The 24,162-nt window shown below is 42.4% G+C and overlaps 1 protein-coding gene across 1 annotated transcript in view; it reads right to left on the minus strand.

Moving 5' to 3' along the window:
• The window catches only part of lrriq1 (leucine-rich repeats and IQ motif containing 1), a 291,350-nt gene that overhangs the window by 30,667 nt on the left and 236,521 nt on the right, over positions 1-24,162 (minus strand). The window contains 3 exon segments of the mRNA XM_034175448.1: positions 3,854-3,974; positions 4,341-4,401; positions 8,455-8,587. Coding sequence (XP_034031339.1) covers positions 3,854-3,974; positions 4,341-4,401; positions 8,455-8,587 — 315 coding nt within the window.

Raw genomic sequence — 24,162 nt, forward strand, 5'->3', positions numbered from 1 at the left:
TCTCAGGGTCTTGTTCACGAGTGAGGGGACAATAGAGCGTGAGATAGAGCAGGGGCGGTATTGCGTTCGCTCTAACTGTACTGTTGTGAACAAAAAGGGAGCTGACCCAAAAGGTGAAGCTCTTGATCTACTGGTCAATCTTCGCTTCTACTCTCACCTATGGTCAGAGACTGTTGGGTCATGACCGAAGGAACTAGATCGTGGGTACAATCGGCCGAAATGGGCTTCCTCAGGAGGGTGGCTGGTGTCTCCCTTAGAGATAGGGTGAGAGGTTTGGTGATCCATGGGGAGCTTGGAGTACAGTCGCTCCTCCGTAGCGTTGAAAGGAACCAGCTGAGGTGTACTCGGGCATCTGGTAAGGATGCCTCCTGGGCACCTCCCAAGGGAGGTGTTCCAGGCACGTCCATCTGGGAGGAGACCCCGGGGAAGACCCAGGACTAGGTGGAGAGATTATATCTTCACACTGGCCTGGGAATGCCTCGTGATCCCCAGTCAAAGGTGGTCAATGTGGCACGGGAAAGGGAAGTCTGGGGTCCCCTGCTGGAGCTGTTGTCCCCGCGACCTGACCCGGAAAAGCAGTTGAAGATGTGTGATGAGTGATGAGTGTTTTGGTGGTTCCAAATTGAGTTTTTTAAATGAGGAAGTGACTGTCCTGAAAGTGCTTCATGTATTCAGAGCGGTTGTGCCATCTAGTGTTCACGAGATGAAACGTCAGCCACTGACCATAAATTTATTTAATTCTTTCACCACAACATCAAATCTAGGCTTCCATCTTAGATGTACCTTCTGGCAAATTGTACCAGTAGCTTTGAGATCTGCACAATAAATGTTTTCAAAATTACATTATATCTGTTTTTATTTTTGTTGTCATTTTATTTATTTATTTGATCAATTTACCTTTGCTAAGTGATCCATTCAGAAACACATTATAATTTTACACTTAGGTTTATATCACGATATATACTGTTACTGTGAAGGGATTCATATAAACCGTGATATGAATTTTATGTCATGTGGCATGCGACACACTCGCACGCCACATGTGTTGGGGTGGGGCACACTTGCTTGACCTATGTGTTGCTTGGTAACAGCACACTCACGTGACACTTTTCACAGACAGCTGGAATGTTGTCATCTGCACTCCACTATCATGCTGGGAGCGCGCAAAGACCCACATTTTCAAAGTGCCCAGCAAGTGTTGTTGGATGTTCGTGTGTGGCACCTGGAATTTGGCCAACACCTGCCGAGAGGGGGTTGAATGGACACTCGCAGGTCTTTCGGCCGCCTGTGTGTGCAAATGGTTGTGGTGACAACTGTACAAGGCGTTCGAGGCAGCTCCCATTTTTTATGAGTGGCATGCGAGTCCTCCTTCATGCATCAATCGGCTTCAGACATGTTATGTGTGAAGGGGCTCTTAAAAAACAAGTAGAAACAACACTTGCATGCTACAAGTTCCATTTAAGAGTTAAAGAAGACATGTTGGTATAAGAGAAAATTAACTCACGCAAGATTAAATCTGTTGTGTCTGTGACAAAGCAAATACTTTGTGCAAAACTCACCTTATTATTCATAAGGAGACAGAAGACGTCTGGTACATTATATGAAGGTTTTGAAGCTTTTCCAACATGGCCATCAGTGGTCTGTAAATGTCCGTCATGATCCAGACGTCTGGAAATCCGTGGTCACAACCCACACGCTATTGTTGTGAATTGATGAATGGCAGTGGCTGCTGGTAACTTGTGGAACAGTGAGGAATCACATCGGTAACCACTCTGGTGATGTAAATGTCTGCTATGCTCCGCACTGAAAAATTGGGGCTACTGTTTCATATCCAGTTGTATATTATCATGCTTTGCATGCAAACCCAAAGTCAATGATCCTTGCAGAAATGTCCCAATCATGGCTTCTTGCATCCTATCAGGTTGTCCTGTGTTATGCCAGGTTAAGACTTTTCCTTGCCGTTGTGGTCCTTCCAGTCATAATTTTTGCTATTTGTGTCCATAATGTTGAATACCATGAGGAGACTATGCACGTGCATAGAGTTGCAGAAAGTGGAGGTGTTTTCTGCTTTTCGACAAGTATGTCTAACTGGGATATGAAGTACAACATGGCACATACATAAAATAACCCCTCACAGGAGGCGTCAGCACTATATAAGCACTATAATAAAGTTTTCAATCACAGTTTACCACAATTACTCCTTTCCACTCACATTTTATGTCAGTGCCACCACAATGAAATGTCATGTGTCACTGTTGAGAACCAAAACAGTGAAATACAGTACAGGTCGCTTGCCAAAATCGCATGGTCAGTGACATACTGATATAAAGCATCACTGCAGACGAACAAAATTAAGTGGTCAACTAGTCTGTGCAACCGCAAACCTACAACATTAACATAATGGTTACACTAGAATTAGCAAAGCAGGAAAAAAAATTAGGGGACAACTGCTACTGGTTCAGAGATGAATCTGTAGGGAAATAAATATCTGTCTGCAGATTTACAGTGAATATGTGTGGTATTTTCCAGACTGTAAGATACACTTGAGTACTAGACATGTCTGACCAAAATGCATCACAGAGAGGGAAAAAAACATAGAAAAGTCACATTGGCATGGAAGTCACATTTATTTTGAAATGTGGCACTACTGCTTCTGCAACACAACGCAAAATGAATTAAATTACGTAGTATAGCATACATTTATAAGGCAAATACTGTGTTTGCGAGCAAACTGCTTGTTGTCACCACTGAACAGATGAAAACGTTAGTGGGGAGCTAAATGTGTCCATATTTGCCTCACAAAATGTAAATGACTTTTTAACTGATTATACATTTTTTAAATATTATAGTTAGCCTTACCTTAGCCATCCTCCTCAATGCCCTCTGGCTGTGCCACAAACTACAAACAAGTGGAGTGCAGAGCAGTATGAATGATATTCTCTCTGTTTATTCAAGAGCACATCAAGGTTATTCCCTGTTTATTCTTCAGTACTTAAAAAATACACAGTATTTATACACTGCAAGAAGGTCATGCGATCAACTCCCAACTGTGGCCTTTCTGTGTGGAGTTTACATGTTCTCCCTGTGTTTGCGTGATTTCCCTGCGGGTGCTCCAACTTCCTCCCACATCCAAAGACATGCAGGTTAGGTGGACTGGAAACTTTATAACTGTCCAGGTCTCTCTTGTAAAAGAGGACTCGATCTCAATGGGAGTAACGTGGTCAAAATTTTTTTTTAATTTTATTTCACTCACTGTCTAAGCCCTAGCACGTCCTCCTCATTCAAACCTTATTATTTTTCTTCTTCTTCTTCTTACTTTACTGCAATTGGTATCCAGCTTAATGGTGCATTACCACGACCTCCACCAACTTCTGCTCCAGAGTGCTGGTCAGACAGTACACATGTAGACAATACCATCTTGTGGCTAGATGGTAATGCAGTATTTGTGACATTGAGTCATTTTGAAATATAAGGCAAAGGACCAATTAAACAAGCAAAAGAAAAAGTGAAAATCTGAAAATACAGTACTTGCCATAATTTGCTTTTTTCACTGTCCATGTGAGGTTTAGGTTTATATTGTTGTTATTTCTGGTGGCATAACATGAATAAGATGAGGAGACTGAAGACATTGTATCGGTATATAATGGCATAAACAGTCAGTTTTTTGAGAATGAACTGCACCAGCTAGTATTTTGTCTTTTTAGTTTTAAGTTTTTGAAACATCAACATTAAAATTCCATTGTTTTCACAGTTTTTCACCAGAACAAGATAAACTGTTTCACCCAGGGATGTTAATTCTGTCCTAAGATGAATTTCTGTGGAAACCAGCAGTAAAATTGACACATAAACTCACTTTGACGCCTCACGGAGATTCTGTGAGTGCAACCTTTTGATTTCCAAGACTGGGCAATTAAACTGCTGTTGGCCCAAGACCCCTCGGTCTGACGTAGACATTCTGTGTATCCCGGGTCAGCCTGCACACAATACGCAAACACACACATGACGCTCAACATGACAGCATTTTGAAATGCAGTCAACAGTCTGAACGCATCTAAGTAACAAACACAAGGAATGGGCCGGTCCTCTTGGCAGCTATCTTAACTTATTACGGCACAGGGAGACCTGTGGCTTGTACCCCCACCCCCACCCAATTCCTTGTTTAAATCAAAACTGATGAGACAGGCTCCAGGAGAGGAAACATGCACCATGGGACTACTTCATGTAAATAATGCATACTTTTGTATATGTGGAACTGCCCCCATAAAAGATTCAAATCATGATTCATGGACATTCTATGATGTAAATGAATTATGGGAAAAACTGTAGAAGACTATGCTCACCACAGGCTGCATTCTGCCTCTGTTCACAATGTCAGAGTTGATCTCTGGTAGGAAATGTTCCCTGAGGATTAAAAAAAACAAACATTTGCTTTATTAGTGCACATCATGTTTGCTTCCATTTGTTGGTTTCCACACAACAGTTTAGAACATTGTTTTTTTTTTTTTTTTATGTTACTACCATTAAATACACAAAGACAAGAAGTTGATGTTGATTTATTCATTTAAACACAGCTTAAAACCTCAGCCTGCTTGCACGTGATGCTGTTTTCTGAAACTGTGGAGAGCAGTCTTTCCAGGGGTGCAATGTCTTGTGCCTTGGTTGGCACATGGGCCATTGCTAATGTAGGAAGCTGCATCATCAAGAAGTGTGTGATATAAACACAACTGTCTTTCTATGATTGTACACGATACATAGGTTTATGTCATGTAACCACTTTTCTGCCCGAGTATCAGTGTGATTTTATCGCATTGTACAAATCAGGAAATTGCTCTGCATATGTTAGTAGGCATTGGACATTGTTGTGTTACGTATGAATGACATTATGTACAACTGCACTACTATTGGCTGCTCACATGAAGGACAGCAACAAACAGGGTAAAGTAGAAACTAGTGCGTTGCTGGTGGGGATCCACTGGCTCTAGATTCGGTAGTGTTTATTAAATAGGTAGCTGACATTTTTTAAGGGTGGTAATAAATTGTGCAAAGTTTCTATTTTTAGAACCTTAGACCTCAACAGTTTTTAGAAGAAGAACTCAACCTTTTATTTCTTGTTAATTATGTAAATTTTTAATGTTACTTTACTGTCTTAATGTATTTAAAGTCAAAGTGTCTTTTTTTGTCTTCTTAGGGAGAGATTTGTCTTGGACAGAGGGGTCTACTGCACATCAACAACACATCCAGCACATTTAATACATTCTACCTGTGCATTAAAACAATTACATAAAATACAAATCCATATTCAACAAAATCGAGAAAAAGTGCATACCAGCATACCAGTGCAAATTCAGCATTACATGACCTTATCTTTTGTGTCCACCCTGAGCCATCTGCTCATTTATGATCTTCACTGATAAAGGGATACATGAGTGTTTGTATCAGTTATATTTACAAAGTACCTCCTTCCTGAGTGATAAAATATTGTCTGCAAGTCAATTTATAAATTGTTTAGGTTATTGTTATCATATACACACTATTATTATTATTATTATTACTTCTATTTTATTATTTGATTTTTTTAATGGACCACAATAGAAATAAGTATTTTCACTTAACGTATTTGCAATTATATAGTAGTATTGTACGCTCTCACGCGCTCATGCTTTTAATATAAAGATGATTTTTAATATTAAGATTATTTACCACCCCCTGCTGGAATGGCATGTGAGTCCAGAATGTAATTATCAATGTCCATTGTTCAGTGTTGTTAGCTAATATCGCTAATTTATCGAGCAATATTAGTCCGAGCAACTTTGTGTTTTTGCAGCATTCATCCTTGAGCCAAAATACAAATGTCAGCTCTCCCCAGTTTGTCCATGATTAAAGCCATACACACACACACATGCATACATGCACACAGAGGCCACTTAGTTAAGTCTGATAAATGTCTTTATCAGACAGCAAAGACAGTCTAATGACACAAAGAACTGTGCCATAAAAATGCACAGGAACAGACATTCGTGTCTGTGTTTGTGCGTTGTTACAGCGCAAACGAACAGATGATCATGTCTGTGTGTGCGGTGCGGTTACAACACAACCAAAACATTCATGTCCACAGCAGAGAAACAACTTGAATAGGAAACAGATAAATGTTGCTGTGAGCTGATTTAAAAATGAACAAACCCTAAGTTTGCGTTGGACCATTCTGTCCCTTTGGCAAATGTTCCATGTAAAAAGTAATCCACAAGAGGTCAGCTCTGGGCTCAAAATTTGATAATTCACCATTAAACAAGGAACAGGAAAAATCCCAATCAGCTAACTGAGCTCTGGAAAGCGACTCAAACAAAACAGTATGTCCTCTGATCACAAAATGGGGTCCTGGTGGGCCTGTAACTGGGAGTATCCACAAAAAGAGCCCATCCAGAGGGAGAAACCACCCGCAAGGCAGGCGCGCCAGTCGGCCGATTTAGCCGGCGGAGGGGAGGACGAACTTATTAGCCCCACTTCTCACCCAGAGTTATGGTGTTGTGTAAAATCTGTCCAAAGATGCCTTACTTTATGGCCCCTTCACACATAGTGCGAAGTGTGGACGACGTGTGGACGAAAACGGCAAAACAGTTCGAAATTAGCACAGCGGGAAACATTGCGCTGGCAAGCAGGCATGCATGACACCAGCGTGATGGTTCGTGCACGTGACGGTGTCTGTCGAGCATGAACAGCAACTCACACTGCTGCAGCTGCTCGCATTGTGTTCTATGGGACAAGCTGCGCACACACACACACACACCACACACAACACACACACACACACAACACACACACACACGTGTTGTGGGAGCCAATGGCCATATCTCGGCAACTCCACAGTCGCGTGGAACTTAGACGAATTTCACTCCCAGTACGACAGTGGTCATCTGTAGTCTCTTGTCATACCAACAGTCCGACTGGCTATTTTCCAAGTGCCATGCAAGCGGTATTAAATGTTTGTGCGTGTCACTTGGAATTTGTCCAACACCTGTCGCGAAAGGGTGCGATGGGTTCGCACAGCGCACACTTTGTCTTTCAGGCGCTTGTGCGCGCATATAGTTGTAGCAACAGGTGTATGAGGCGTTGGCGACAGGAACGGCACTACATGGTTTGCACACGATTCCTGCGTCATGTGCATTAAATGTGCGCTTCATCCAAACTTCGCACTATGTGTGAAGGGGCCCTTAGGAAAGAGACCTCGGAACCACCAGAATAAGATGTGAAAGAAGAAAGAAAGAAAGAAAGAAAGAAAGAAAGAAAGAAAAGAAAGAAAGAAAGAAAAGAAAGAAAAGAAGAAAGAAAAGAAAGAAGCATCTTTGTTCTGAAGAAATACTGTAACGTGTTTTTTACTGGAAGACCACACTTCTGAATGAAGATGGATTTTTATTTTCTCTCTTTTTGGAATAAACCTTATTTGGACTTAGTTGAAAGTACAAAGGCAGCTCTTTTAACAAGAAGAAGAAAATTAATGGTAATTTCAAGAAGCAGTTTGGGCCTGTAACAAAAAAGTTAATTAGCCTTTAGCTTACAATGGCTAAAGCAGTGTCTATGTTGTAAAAATATAAATGATACATTGGGTTTTCAAACGTTTCATTACGTGGTACGTTCTTTCAGTGGCTGAAAGAAGCACTTTACTCACATTTTGTGTCCTTATAATGACATTAATTAGCTCATTACCTGTGCTCCTTTACACCATGTCTGCCTTATAAAAGAATAATACGATTTAATCCACTTTGCTTCTTCTAGCATGAAGTGATAAACGCGACTTATACTTTGGTTCAACTTATATGTGTTTTATTTTTTCTCTTAAAGAGGCATTTTGGGACCAATGCAACTTGTACTTTGGGAAATACAATAATATTAAACAAATTAAATGTGGTTTGTTCACCTGTGTACCTTGTGCTACGCTACATGCGACTGCGAGAGTCAGCTCTACGCCACAGAAACAACAGACAGCAACAGATTTGTGCTGTTCCCCTATTTGTAACAGCCACATGCTGTATTATTGCATTCAGATAGTATGTACTCACAAGCAGGAATTTTACCAAATTTGTGAGAAAGATTTGTGAGAGAAATTAGCCTTTTGTGTACGGAGAAGAAAAACCTTAGATATTTTCCTGAAAATCAAAATGAAAATGAGTGTTGCATTTCCAATTTGTATTGAGTTTGGATTTTAGACAAAAAAAAAAAAAAAAATCAAGATGTCTTCTTGAGTGGTGGGAAATTCATATTTGCTCTCCCTCTTTTAATTTCTTTTTCTGTATTTCAGATTTTTTTAAGACTAAATAATTTGTTGCAAAAAGAACTGATGCATTATAAGAACTCTGACATCACTAAACATAGCCTTCAGCTGTGTTATACAATAGACAACAGTGTTTATTTGAGCTAAACATAGTTTTCTTGTGTTACACTGCACACTGAGTGCCTCACCTGTCTGAGATCCTGTGCCGCTGAGCAGTCTGGGTGTGCAGCCACTCGTTACTTCTTTCCTGCTTCAAATGCGCGGTCTTGTCTGTCAGATCGAGGCCCGGCTCAGCTTCACCAACTGCACTCGACAGAAAACATCAAATAAACGTTACAGTCGATTCTTTCTCCACTTCTTAACTTCACTTTGGTGGTTAAATAACATTCCCGATGACAATGTTCTAAACCAGAGAGCCTGCAGAGGAAGTGTGGCATGTTTCTAAGTGACAGGAGATGTAATCAGCGCTGCAATCAAAGAGTTTGGTTAACAGATGCTCAGCAAGCTTACAAGCTTAAATAAACAGCTCGTGGGCTTGATTTGACATATTTCACTGTAATTACAGCTGGCCAGTGTTACAAGCTTTGGGAGAAATCAGCAGTGAAGTCTCACAGCCTTTGTTTTAGCCTAACAGGCCACATTTGTTTGGCGGACTCACACTACGTTAAAGTTGATGAAAAACCCAACAGGATGGGCTGTTTTATTTAACTATTGTGGGCGATTGTGGTATTGTGTAAATTTGAAATCAACCAATTCTCCATCTAAGAAATGTGAAAAGCTGAGATTTACAACCTCTGCTGAAATCCCATAATAAGGTCGTAATTCAAAGTAAACATTTATGTTGTGCTGACAATAATACCACAGTAGATGGGTGTGAACCGATAATGAATTCTGACAGCCCAGTGCTGGAACTAATGAAGCATTTATTTAAGCCATTTTAGTCGAGTTGCAAAAAACTTCACAGTTTTCATGAGTTAACTGAGAAGCTGCACTAAAAATGTCAAGTGATAGATGCTTCCCTGTGGGGCAGCAAAGGCCAGGAAGTGGTTCCAAATCCCAAGGCTGGTTTTACTCTTGTCTGTTAGTTGGTTGATTACCAGGATTACTCAAAACCATTTTGTTTCTCAAACAAAACATTTTGAAATGTTTGGGCCCTGGTCCAGATTGGACTAAAATGCCTTATATGGCAGATCTGCAAAAAAGGGAGCCAGAAGGTTTATAAAGAGTTTTTGGGGGAGTTTTAGGCCTGAATTTGCAGATTGGTCACAAATTGTTAATAAAGATGTTGACTGTGATAGTTCTATGGAGACAAAGTATGACCATCCACACAGCAATCACAGATCAGAGAGAAAATCATGAAAAGATTTACACTGATGTTGCAGTGGCAGAGAGACAATCTCCCTCCTCCCCCTTCTGGAGCTATAGGAGTTCCGCCTGTTAAAGGGGAATCCTAAGCACATTAAGTGATCTCGTCTACATTTAAGAACATAATATCAGAGTGGGTACTTTAACAGTGGGGTGAAAACTTGACATCATGAACCACAGCAAAGTGGAAGGACATGACGCAAAGCCAACATAGCAGATCCTTCTCCTCTTCTTCTCACAGGAGAAACAAACAAGCAGAGAGAGCAAACCCTACAGCCTGACAGTACGCCACTTTGAAATACCACAACAGGCTGTTTACTATGCAAAGGTGAAATGATTACTCACTTAATTATTTTGCTGATAAGCAGAAAAAGTATGCCCAGCTTAAAGCCCTTTTCACACCGGCTTTGCATACAGTTGCATTGTGATACGTATGGAATACCCTGGAAATTTGCACAGATTTGGCGTAGTCCCTGCATAGGCTGGTGTGTGATGGTATATGGTTACGTTCCTAGTCTTGCTTACATTTGTATATGGTTGCTTATTGTATGCTTACTCCCACATATGTAGCCTTCACCAATATTTTTCTGCCTCTCACAATCCACTCCAACCTACTTTTTGGGGTTTCTTTTGGCATTGTGGAAATGCACTCTATTCTCAAAATGGTACATGAAAGCAAATGGCACTAACGTTTCCAGACGTACAGTGGGACACAAGCTGCTGCCTCATCATGGCTGTGTAGTTGCGCACAGAGAGAGAGAGTGAAAAAAACACACGCAGAGGGATGAAGTTTGGCTCCATGACGTTGTTGACAGACTTCCTGGACATGCAGGTGGATTTGATACACTGGAAAAAGTCCAAATACATTTTTTTCCAGGAGTTAATGGACTTTATTTATGTGCCACAATCTTTGAGAGAACTTAAGAAGGTGAAAGTGCCACGGTGTGGCAGCCGGGAATCGTATGCGCGTTCCGTCCATGAGGAGTGGACGGTGGACACGTCCTCTCGCTGGCCATCCATCCATGAGGAGTTATACTGGTGGACATGTCCTCTCACTGGCAATTGGTCTGTGAGCAGGAGTTAATCGACTTTATTTAACTTGCCCCAATCTTGAGAGAACTTGGAAATGAAAGAAAGCTGCAGCTCTGCAGTGGCGATGGCACGCGCGATCCGTCGGTGAGGATTGGATGGTGAACGAGGACACGTCCTCTCACTGGCGATCTATCCAAGAGGAGTGGATGTGGACATGTCCTCTGAACATGGAAGCTTCTTCTTCTTCTTCTTCTGTGGTTTTGAAGTTTCACTGTCAGCAAAGTCCAGCGGGATGAATAAAATCTATCAATGTGGTATGTACTGATAAAAAACCTAAAAGGATTTTTCACCCTGGTGTAGGGTTGGGTAGAATTGTGGAGGCTTTGTGTACAGTAGCACAGTGTTGTGTAGATTTACGTACAGTAGCAGAGTGTTGTGTAGACTTGCTTAAAAACTGCCTACATTCTGCATCCAGTGCTCTACGCTGAAAAAAATTAAACGTTTAATTTTTTGCGTCTGCCTCATGTAGCCCTCAGCATACTGCTGCGTACACAGTAACTTCACCAGTGTTAAATTAACACTGACAGTGAACATGCGGTCCGACTCTATGCATAGGCCAAATTTTGTCTCATTATGGTGGAGTGGTATAGTGTGGGATTTTCAAGCAAGGAAACAGATCAAACTCATCCGTGTGTCTTCTGGCGAACTGCAGCTGAACTTGCAAGTTATCTTTTAAGAAAATCCTTCTTTGCTCCACTCCACCATGATGATGTGGAATTGGTGATGCAAAATACAAAAGGTGCACTATTTCTAGAGCAAAATGTAACTGATACAGATATACTTTACATACAAATGTACTTTCAATTTAAATTTCAATTTATTAATTTATATAGCGCCATCTCACGACATAGTCGCCCCAAGGCGCTTCACATAACACAGAATTTATGACAACACAAAGTAATTTAAAATCAAAATTTAAAATCAAATGGGCACAATAAAAAGGTAAAACACAGTAGAATAAAAAGAAATTGCAAAGCAAACATAAAAACAGAACAGATTAATGATAAAACAGTCTAAAAAAGTGGGTCTTCAGTCTTGATTTAAAAGTCTCCACCGGGTCAGACTGCCCAATAATTGCAGGTAGATTGTTCCAAAGAGTGGCCACAGTAGGAGAAGGCTCTATACCCCACAGACTTTTATTCACCCTTTGAACACACAAAGCTGTTGTGTGGGCCGCCAGAAGAGGAGGTACTGCTGGCCCACCACCAGAGGGCGCCCTGCCTGAAGTGCGGGCTTCAGGCACGAGAGGGCGCTGCCGCCACGGACACAGCCGGGGGTGACAGCTGTCACTCATTATCTCATGACAGCTGTCACCCATCTTCACTTCATCATACTCCATAAAACCCGGACGTCATCTCCACCTCGTTGCCGAGCTATCTTCGACCTGTTAAGGTAACTTCTCAGCTGTAGTCAACTCTGACAAATAATCTGAGCTTTTTTGCAGCCGTTTTCCTGTGGTGTTTCCTTATCTGCTGGATTGGCGTTTGGTGTGATTAGAGACGGCTTCGCCTCACACCCCAACCAGATAAGTGGTTACACAGGAGCTGCACGAGTGTGTGATTTGAGGTGGAGGTGGAATCTCCACCATTGTTGTTACTGGGTGTACACACCCACATCTTATTGTTTCTGCTCCTTGCCAGCAGTACCAGATCCGACACTCGGAGACGGTGGCCACCTGGGGACTCGGGACTTGGCGGCTCCAGTATTCTCCAGGTTCGGTGGCGGAGGAAATCGTGTGGTTCCGGTTCTTCTCAGGACAGACATCTTCTATCCTCGAGCCTGCCCACATGTCATCTTTGTGGATTGACTGTGTGCAAAATTCTGTAGTCCTCTGTATAGTGGTTGTGCTCATTCACAACAGTAAAGTGTTCATATTCGACTCTTTCATTGTCCGTTCATTTACGCCCCCTGTTGTGGGTCCGTGTCACTACACTTTCCCAACAAAAGCCTTACGTCCTGTGAACGCAAGGGCCTCGCAGGGTACGTAGGGCTTAACCAAGTCTGCCAGGTAGGTAGGAGCCAGTCCATGAGCAATTTTATAGACCAGCAACAGGACTTTAAAATCCAATCTGGCAGAAACCGGAAGCCAATGACGGGACGCCAGAATGGTGTAATGTGGACAAACTTTCTACTTTGTGTCAAAAGTCTGGCAGCAGCATGCTGCAGTAATTGAAGACCCCGAATGCTAGACTGCGGCAGACCAGAAATAAAGCATTACAATAATCTAGAAGAAATAAATGCATGTATCAAAGTCGCAGCATCAGCCATAGACAGGATGGGACAAATCCTTGTTATGTTTTCAGATGGAAGAAGGCATGTTGTGTGGGGGGGTGTGGCTGGATATTTTGGTGTTTTCTTTTCTTTGCTCTTCAGGTGGCATGGAAACTGATTTGTCTGTGGAGAAGGTGCTGGCTGAAGAGTCCTCACCCTCATCAACATCATGTGTAGCACCTGTGACTGGTGCTCACATGCAACCTTAAAGACTTTCAGCTGAAGCAGATAATTGGATGGCGTTCTGCATTTAAGTCATGTGTGACTCAAGCAGAACTGCCGGGAACTCGACCTTGTGATGTTCGTTTGTGAGACGCTGAGGACCGCGCCTGGGTTTGACACATCGAGCCCGTGAAGCAAGGAAGGGTGAGGACACATGCTGTCAGCACACATCAAAGGTGATTAAGTGTTTGACTAATTGTTGATAGTAACTTGGTGTTTGTTACACAGTATTGTGCAGCTTGCTTCTCACTGCTGTGGCGTGCGGATAAGTGATCCTCCACCTGTTGTGAGAAGCTGCTCATTTGCATAAAGTTAAAAAAGATACAGACCTGAATGTGTTGCTGATAGCGTGTGTCTTTTTGAAAGATATTGTTGTAACTGCTGACTTACCTCACCTCTTCTTTGCTTCACAGAGAGTCAGTTTGTCGTGTCCACCTGGGGGGTGTTTGGCGGGGGTAGTGGGTCCAGGAGCGCCGGGCTTTGATCCTTACGGGCGCTGGAGAGTGTGCCAACAGTCACTCCACCAGAAAGACGCTGTTTAGTTTGTACACATTGTTATGCACCAAAGAGGGTAAAAAATAAATTGTTTTGTTTTGGAACCGCTTTCTGGTTATTTTTAGCGCTGGGTTCTGTCAGACGCAGGTCCGCTCCTCAACCCGCGTCGACACATAACAAGGCAGCCCTCATAATATCTCTAATGTGGGGGCCAAAAGATAACGTAGAATCAAAAAGTACGCCAAGATTTCTCACTTTGTCCGTATGATGTATAACACACAAACCCAAATTAAGTGCCAACAGGTCAAATTGATGCCGATGTCTGGCTGGACCAAGAACCATCATTTCAGTCTTATCAGAATTTAAGAGTAGGACGTTACGAGACAACCAACTTCTCACAGATACGAGGCAATCTTCTAAGAATTTTATATGGGTAAGATTACCAGCAGTTATCGGCATGTACCATTGAGTATCATCAGCATAGCAATGAAAGGCAATCCCGTACTGCCACAGAATATGCCCAAGGGGCGCTATATAAAGTGAGAAAAGCAAGGAGCCTAACACAGACCCTGTGGAACCCCAAATTTCATTTCACCAAGGCCAGAAGTAGTGTTATTATACACAACACAATGAGAACGACTGGACAAGTATAACATTAACCAAGCAAGGACGCTTCCAGTAATCCCAAAGTAATTTTCCAGCCTATCAAGTGTAAAACACGATGATCCACAGTATCAAATGCAGCACTAAGATCTAAAAGCACTAACACCATCGTGGTGTCCGAATCAATTGCACGCAGAAAATCAATGTAAAGTATACCTGTACTTTACATACAGATATACTTTACAGTGCCACTGTTTGTATATTTTAGTAATTTATGTAAATTAAGTCCAAGACATCTTCAGTGAATCTTCATGTGTCGATTCCCAACTGACATAAAGATTGGCTGTGAAAGTCATGATTTACTTGTGTTATTCCAATGAGTTCCACAATTATTTTGGTGTTGACATTTTTATTCAATTTATATCTCATGTTGTTGAGATTCTTTTTTGGTTTGTGTTTAAAAGGGAGTCTTTGAAATTTTAATATACAAATTAATGTTTTTAATGGCATAAAAAATTTTTATGTCAAAGCCCAAGGATATATGGACTTTCTATATCCACTGCACCATCAACAAGACTGATTTAAATAAGGCTCTTGATCTTAATTTTGTGGATAACAGAGTTTTTAAGAACATTTAGAGCTGAAAATGGTGTAACATATGATCACTCTATGCAATACACATACCGAATGTGTCTCCCCTTTTCTGTGCTGTGGCCTCCTGCCCTGCCCTGAGGTGGAGATGATTTGGCATTGTGACATGCACAGCCAAACTTAAAAAGGAGGAAAGACATAGGGGAGGGGTAGGAGGGAGGAAGTTGGGTTTTATTATAAGAACCCGTCTCCATCGATCTTTTGCACGCACCCACACCCAGTAGGGTCAAGACCTCACATTCAGAGAGAATGATGCTCGCAGTTATTCAGCAGTCAGTGAGACAATGCAACAACAACAACAGTCAATGCTGTCATAAGCATGCAATTGGCTGTAAAAAATCCAGACTGCCTGCTTGTCAACTCATATTAAAGTAAAATAATAACAGCAACAAAGATATTGTACTTTTAGGCTTTGGGATGTTTTTTTTATTATTAATTTTAACTTCATCTGGCAGCACGGTGGCAGCACTGTTGCCTCACAGTGAGAAGGTTGTGGGTTCGATTCCTGTGGCCTTTCTGTGTGGAGTTTGCATGTCTCCCTGTGTTTGCGTGGGTTTCCTCTGGGTGCTCCGGTTTCCTCCCACATCCAAAGACGTGGGTTAGGTGGATTGGAATCTTTAAATTGTCCGTAGGTGTGTGTGTGGGTGTGTTTGTTTGTTGTCTGTTGGTGGCCCTGTGACAGACTGGCGTCCTGTCCTGGGTGTACCCCACCTTGCACTCTATGACTGCTGGGATAGGCTCCAGCCCCCCGCGACCCATAACTGGACTAAACGGTAGAAGATGAATGAATGAATGAATGAATGAACTTCATCTCCACTGGGTGGAACCCTTTGACAACCCACCTGTGAAATAGTGATGAATGAGTCAATTTAAAACTCTGTTGTGATGTAATGTGCTCAATTTATGAAAGATGTGGATGATGTGACATGATCTGACAATGCTTCAATTTGAAAAGAAAAAATACAATTATTGATGGATATGTGCATACAGTAACGTGCAAATGTATCTCCTCAAATCTGTCATCTTTGATGTTCTTTTCTTTATCAGGGAATATATATATATATACAGTGGTCCCTCATTTATTGCGTGAGTTACGTTCTAAAAATAACCCGCGATAAGTGAAATCTGCAAAGTAGTTAGCGCTATTTTTTGCAATATTATAGATGTTTTAAGGCTGTAAAACCCTCACTACACACTTTAAACTTTTCTCAAACAGGCATTAACATTTTCTTACTTTTCTCTCCTGTGTAAACACTCTTTTTTCTTCTGGCGAGAAGATTATAAACAGACACAGCAGAGAACTCTCCCTTCGCTCACTGCCTCTGGAGGTACGGATGCGGGACCCGCAAAGAATCCATGTCCTCTCTCGGTGGCCACGGAGCTCTGCGGCTGCAGTCAACATCCGAGTGTAGTCTCTGGACCTGTTGCCAGATTTGGCGCAGCTCGACACAGCAGACAGGGGCAGTGTGAGTGGCCCGCTGCTGCGTTTACCGAGCCCGTAGAAAGTGCATCGGAGGCAGTGAGAGCAACTGCGGTGATGCTGACCAGTGCCGCGACCGGCCCGCCTGATAAGGACGCAGAACACAATGCGCTGTAAAAAAAAAGCATGCAAAATTGCACAAAAAAAAAAAAAAAATCTGTGAAACTGCGAGGCTGCGAAAGGTGAACCGCGTCATAGTGACGGACCACTGTATACAGGGCGTAGGTTTGCATATGGACCATAGGGACAAGTCACAACCAATTTTGGGATGGCAAAATAGTCCCTACCAATATTTAGCATTTTTGTTTATATACAAAATCATTCACTATTTTTTTGCGAACTCGATACTATAATTTTAGTCGTCATGTTTTGTGTTTTCGACGTGCCAGAGTGACAGGGTTACCCATGTTGCAATTTCATTAGCTCACGTTCTTCTCACATGGACGTAAACAAAGTGCATCTCGTGGCAGGCAGTGCTTCATTTGTAAAGTGGGAGGTCCCGGAGCAGAGAGGATGGGTGGCTCCGGTGCAGTGTTGCCAAATGTACGATAATTATCGTATTTGTACGATAGTTGTGCCCTCTGTACGTGTACGATCAATAATGGGAAAAAATCCAATATGTACGATAATTTCAGTTGGTTGGCCAAACACACATCTCTCTCTGACACCCAAGAATCATTTTGCAGGCGTTGCACTCAGTCGGCATCAAAGACAACACACACAGGGCTGCTGGGCTTTCGGCGACCGTCATTTGAAAGCCCGCCCCCTCTCATACAGAGTAATGAGTTCCATCCAATCTCTGCCGTGACAGGAAGATTCCCCAACCATCTTCGGACATTATAGGCTTCTCTGGCTGTGATTGAAGAAATTGTGCATAGTGCATGTGTTGCCATTTTGTATCCTCACTTACACAGTTTCCTAATGAATTGGTAGCGGAGGAATTTCTTTCACCAAAACACAAATATAGGCTTGCATCTCAGATGTACCTTCTGATAAATTGTAGCTGAACTTTCAGGTCTTCTTTTTAAGAAAACTAGCGATTAAATTGGTTATTTACAGGTATCATACCAATGCGTTCCATTACTTATGCAACCCACCATCAGGGCTTTCATATTCGTAATTAATTTATCAACTTGTAAAGATTTGCTTTCAGTTTGAGTTTATGGAAGATCAATTTAGAAATTTTTATTTTTGTATTTTTTATTTGATATGGCATAAACAAATTAAAATGTGTGAAATACCAAGTCTTCCAATGCTTTTGGAGGGCACTGTATGTGGGCCATTTAACTGATATTTATTAATTCATTCTTTTTCTCTCATCTTCAACTGCTTAGTCCAGTTAAGGGTCGTGGGGGCTAGAGCCTATCCCAGCAGTCATAGAGCGTGAGACGGGGGTACACCCAGGACAGGACACCAGTCTGTCACAGGGCCACAAAGAGACAAACTGTTGGGAAGGTGTCGTAGCACGGACCCACAACAGGGGGCGCAAATGAACGGACAATGAGTAAGCCAAAAGGTAACAATTTAATGTTGTGACAACACACAACGTAACACACAGAATTTGTAAAGTCAATTAACACCAGGTGACGTGTGGGCAGGCTCGAAGATAGAAGACCCCGACGAGAGAGACCGCATCCCACACGGCCTCCACCACCAACGGTCTGAAGAACACCGGAGCCGCCAAGTCCCGAGTCCCCAGGTGACCTCTGTCTTCGGCTGTCGAACCTGGTACTGCTGGCAAAAAGCAGAGACAAGATGAATGAGTGTAAGTCCTTACACTCAGTGGTCTACAGTCTGTACACAGTCAGGAGGAGAACCTCCACCTCCGAATCACACACTCGTGCAGCTCTTGTCTAACCACTTATCTGTTCAGAGAGTGTGGCGCAGTCGTCGTCGTAACGCCACACGCCGAAGTCCGGATAAGGCAACGTCCACAAGAATAAGGCTGCAAGAGAGATCTGGTTTAGTACACACAAAGTGTCAGATAGCAGAGAAAATACCTCTCGGTAGTCGATTTCTCGGCGGGGAGGTGGAGTTGCAGTCGGCTTAAGTACTGGTGTAGATGAGTGACAGCTGGTGTGATGAGTGACAGCTGTCACTTCCTCTGGGTCTGGCGCCCTCTCGTGCTTGGAGCCCGCACTCCAAGCAGGGTGCCCTCTGGTGGTGGTGGGCCAGCAGTACCTCCTCTTCAGCGGCCCACACAACACAAACAAACACATTCACACCCACTCGCACACCTACGGACAATTGAAGGTTTCCAGTCCACCTAACCCGTATGTCTTTGGATGTGGGAGGAAACAGGAGCACCCGGAGGAAACCCACGCAGACACGGGGAGAACATGCAAACTCCACACAGAAAGGCCACAGGCGAGAACTGAACCCATGACCTCCTCCCTGTGAGCACCTGTTTATTCCAATTAAGAGTCATGGGGGGTCTAATAAAGTCCAATAATGAAAGAATAATACTAATAATAAGACTAACAATAAAGTACACTACAACTATGCACAAAAATCCAAATTTAAAGGCCGAAAAATAAGGAAAAAAGGTTAAACTTATACTCTGGTGCAACTTCTACTCCAGAAATACTGTTGTTTGTTGGGGGGTTTTTTATTTCATTGTTTACACAACCAAATTTTCTTAATATGTTCTATTTCAACCATTAATCTGTATATAGCTAAATGTATTCAGGATAGAAGCAACTTTTTTTGCAGATTTTCTGGAAACTTAGAAATCAACATTAAAAATCATTCATATTTCCAAACCGTGTAGAACGTTTCAGTCAAACCACATCTGTCAGAGCTAAAGTCAACAAAATTCAAGTTGTGTTTTCATCTCAGTGCAGTACCACCAAGCAGAAATTTGTCTTTTGTGTGTTACCTCTCATTTGTTGTGTCAGTTTAACTGTTGAAGAGCCAGCTCCACTTTAGTTGACTTACACACTACTGGGCAACTGTTTGCTGTGATTTGGTGCTATATAATAAAATTGATTTGAACTGATTTGACTACTACAGCTAGGGGTTGAGGACGACAGATTTTTTTTTTTACAAGCTGACATTCATGTCATGAAAGTTGAGTTCACAAACTGCTGATGATATTATTAATAAAACCATGTGAGAAGAGGATGCATTCCAGTGATTACATTTTTACAATTTAGGGATATGGTGATGCTTCATAACATGTATTAGGGCCCCTTCACACATAACACGAAGTTGGGCAAAAGAAGCAGAAACTGGACAAAAATCTGCAAACAAAAAACGAAATGGGGAACCGCAAAACATTCCCCTTGCTGTTGGGAGGGACACACGGACAGACAGGCGCGCACAATACTGCTGCATCTGGAACGTGTCGTACCACATTGCGCTTCCACAGCAGCGGGGCAATTAAATGCTGGACATAAATCAACAAATATATGGAAGCCCACAATAATGTGATGTACAGACTCAGAATATAGAGAATAAATGAATTTACTAATTAATGTAACACAGTCACGTTACTGGTCATGAATTTGTTGACACTGTATAAAACAAAAAGAAACACCACAGTCTCTAATAATTAATTCATGTTATGAAGAGCAGACAATAATACAGGTCATCCTCCTGTTCCACATGACCCATGGTCATGCACATACACACACTGATGGAGTGACATGAATGAAGCCATGCGCTCATGACATGGACATATCAGTCGGCGCCGCGTGTCCAGGTGTCCAGCGAGCGGCGCACCGAAGGACAGTGTCATATGGCCCATAACTCATGTGGTGAACGTGACAATTCAACTGCAGCTGAGTGTTCACATGATCACACGTTCTTTTCACATGAAGCAGCCTGCCTGCATGTCCATCATAAGATGGTACGGGTTCTCTAGCTGTGAACTGCAGGTCCACAGATCCCAACAGCTGCTGTGTCACTCTCTGTTTCTTTGTTCTGTGATTAATTATTTTATGCATTTGTTATGTAATTATGTTTGTAGTATTTATTTATATACTTGTCCTGGCTGTGGTCTCTGTGTTTTTAATTTAACACATCGTGTGCACTGAGCTGTTAATTCCAGCTATCAGTGAGTGGCTGGCTGGCAATCAGCTAAGAGACACCTTGCTGTGCCATGCGCGCTCAGACGTGGCTGGCCGGTCCCCATGTGATCTTATCTGTATAGAATTATCAGCATGTCATGCAAGTAGGCCTGCGTGGTTTAGGCGGTTTATCTGGTACACGGTATAATTTTGGCTGACAGTAGAGATGTGGACTCCACCGACTAATTGCGATAATGACCGCGAAGTTTTTCAATCTAGGAAAACTCCTCGGTGAAGGGACTGTGTGTGTGAACCAGTTTGCTGTGGTGGAGAGGGGTGTTCTGAGCTGAGGTGACTGACTCTCACTGCTGTTCATGTATGTTTGTGAGACGCCTCTTTGCAAAGCCGTTGTTTATTTATTTCAGCGGACACACTGGGGGAAGGGGAAGGCGGAAGCTCCGTCACGACCTGAATCAAACATTTGAGAAAGCACTACATTTAATAACGCAATTATTTTTTTAACCGGAGCAGAAAGACAAAATCAGCCAGGTAATGTCAATTTACTCAGACTGACTTCAAATATGAGTAAATTAAACATTTTTATAAAATGTTTCGGTTCGCAACTGAGTGTGAAGCGGCTGGGATGAGGATCAGCACCTCTAAATCTGAGGCCATGGTTCTCAGTAGGAAACCATTGGACTGCCTACTCCAGGTAGGGAATACGGCCTTGCCCCAAGTGAAGGAGTTCAAGTATCTCAGGGTCTTGTTCACGAGTGAGGGGACAATAGAGCGTGAGATAGAGCAGGGGCGGTATTGCGTTCGCTCTACTGTACTGTTGTGACAAAAAGGGAGCTGACCCAAAAGGTGAAGCTCTTGATCTACTGGTCAATCTTCGCTTCTACTCTCACCTATGGTCAGGACTGTTGGGTCATGACCGAAGGAACTAGATCGTGGGTACAATCGGCCGAAATGGGCTTCCTCAGGAGGGTGGCTGGTGTCTCCCTTAGAGATAGGGTGAGAGGTTTGGTGATCCATGGGGAGCTTGGAGTACAGTCGCTCCTCCGTAGCGTTGAAAGGAACCAGCTGAGGTGACTCGGGCATCTGGTAAGGATGCCTCCTGGGCACCTCCCAAGGGAGGTGTTCCAGGCACGTCCATCTGGGAGGAGACCCCGGGGAAGACCCAGGACTAGGTGGAGAGATTATATCTTCACACTGGCCTGGGAATGCCTCGGGATCCCCCAGTCAAAGGTGGTCAATGTGGCACGGGAAAGGGAAGTCTGGGGTCCCCTGCTGGAGCTGTTGTCCCCGCGACCTGAACCCGGAAAAGCAGTTGAAGATGTGTGATGAGTGATGAGTGTTTTGGTGGTTCCAAATTGAGTTTTTTAAATGAGGAAGTGACTGTCCTGAAAGTGCTTCATGTATTCAGAGCGGTTGTGCCATCTAGTGTTCACGAGATGAAACGTCAGCCACTGACCATAAATTTATTTAATTCTTTCACCACACATCAAATCTAGGCTTCCATCTTAGATGTACCTTCTGGCAAATTGTACCAGTAGCTTTGAGATCTGCACAATAAATGTTTTCAAAATTACTTATATCTGTTTTTATTTTTGTTGTCATTTTTATTTATTTTATTTTGATCAATTTACCTTTGCTAAGTGATCCATTCAGAAACACATTATAATTTTACACTTAGGTTTATATCACGATATATACTGTTACTGTGAAGGGATTCAATATAAACCGTGATATGAATTTTATGTCATGTGGCATGCGACACACTCGCACGCCACATGTGTTGGGGTGGGGCACACTTGCTTGACCTATGTGTTGCTTGGTAACAGCACACTCACGTGACACTTTTCACAGACAGCTGGAATGTTGTCATCTGCACTCCACTATCATGCTGGGAGCGCGCAAAGACCCACATTTTCAAAGTGCCCAGCAAGTGTTGTTGGATGTTCGTGTGTGGCACCTGGAATTTGGCCAACACCTGCCGAGAGGGGGTTGAATGGACACTCGCAGGTCTTTCGGCCGCCTGTGTGTGCAAATGGTTGTGGTGACAACTGTACAAGGCGTTCGAGGCAGCTCCCATTTTTTTATGAGTGGCATGCGAGTCCTCCTTCATGCATCAATCGGCTTCAGACATGTTATGTGTGAAGGGGCTCTTAAAAAACAAGTAGAAACAACACTTGCATGCTACAAGTTCCATTTAAGAGTTAAAGAAGACATGTTGGTATAAGAGAAAATTACTCACGCAAGATTAAATCTGTTGTGTCTGTGACAAAGCAAATACTTTGTGCAAAACTCACCTTATTATTCATAAGGAGACAGAAGACGTCTGGTACATTATATGAAGGTTTGAAGCTTTCCAACATGGCCATCAGTGGTCTGTAAATGTCCGTCATGATCCAGACGTCTGGAAATCCGTGGTCACAACCCACACGCTATTGTTGTGAATTGATGAATGGCAGTGGCTGCTGGTAACTTGTGGAACAGTGAGGAATCACATCGGTAACCACTCTGGTGATGTAAATGTCTGCTATGCTCCGCACTGAAAAATTGGGGCTACTGTTTCATATCCAGTTGTATATTATCATGCTTTGCATGCAAACCCAAAGTCAATGATCCTTGCAGAAATGTCCCAATCATGGCTTCTTGCATCCTATCAGGTTGTCCTGTGTTATGCCAGGTTAAGACTTTTCCTTGCCGTTGTGGTCCTTCCAGTCATAATTTTTGCTATTTGTGTCCATAATGTTGAATACCATGAGGAGACTATGCACGTGCATAGAGTTGCAGAAAGTGGAAGGTGTTTTCTGCTTTTCGACAAGTATGTCTAACTGGGGATATGAAGTACAACATGGCACATACATAAAATAACCCCTCACAGGAGGCGTCAGCACTATATAAGCACTATAATAAAGTTTTCAATCACAGTTTACCACAATTACTCCTTTCCACTCACATTTTATGTCAGTGCCACCACAATGAAATGTCATGTGTCACTGTTGAGAACCAAAACAGTGAAATACAGTACAGGTCGCTTGCCAAAATCGCATGGTCATGACATACTGATATAAAGCATCACTGCAGACGAACAAAATTAAGTGGTCAACTAGTCTGTGCAAACCGCAACCTACAACATTAACATAATGGTTACACTAGAATTAGCAAAGCAGGAAAAAAAAATTAGGGGAAAACTGCTACTGGTTCAGAGATGAATCTGTAGGGAAATAATATCTGTCTGCAGAATTTACAGTGAATATGTGTGGTATTTTCCAGACTGTAAGATACACTTGAGTACTAGACATGTCTGACCAAAAATGCATCACAGAGAGGGAAAAAAACATAGAAAAGTCACATTGGCATGGAAGTCACATTTATTTTTGAAATGTGGCACTACTGCTTCTTGCAACACAACGCAAAATGAATTAAATTACGTAGTATAGCATACATTTATAAGGCAAATACTGTGTTTGCGAGCAAACTGCTTGTTGTCACCACTGAACAGATGAAAACGTTAGTGGGGAGCTAAATGTGTCCATATTTGCCTCACAAAATGTAAATGACTTTTTAACTGATTATACATTTTTTAAATATTATAGTTAGCCTTACCTTAGCCATCCTCCTCAATGCCCTCTGGCTGTGCCACAAACTACAAACAAGTGGAGTGCAGAGCAGTATGAATGATATTCTCTCTGTTTATT

Source organism: Thalassophryne amazonica, chromosome 8 (genome assembly GCF_902500255.1).
Source record: "Thalassophryne amazonica chromosome 8, fThaAma1.1, whole genome shotgun sequence".
Taxonomy (NCBI): Eukaryota; Metazoa; Chordata; class Actinopteri; order Batrachoidiformes; family Batrachoididae; genus Thalassophryne; species Thalassophryne amazonica.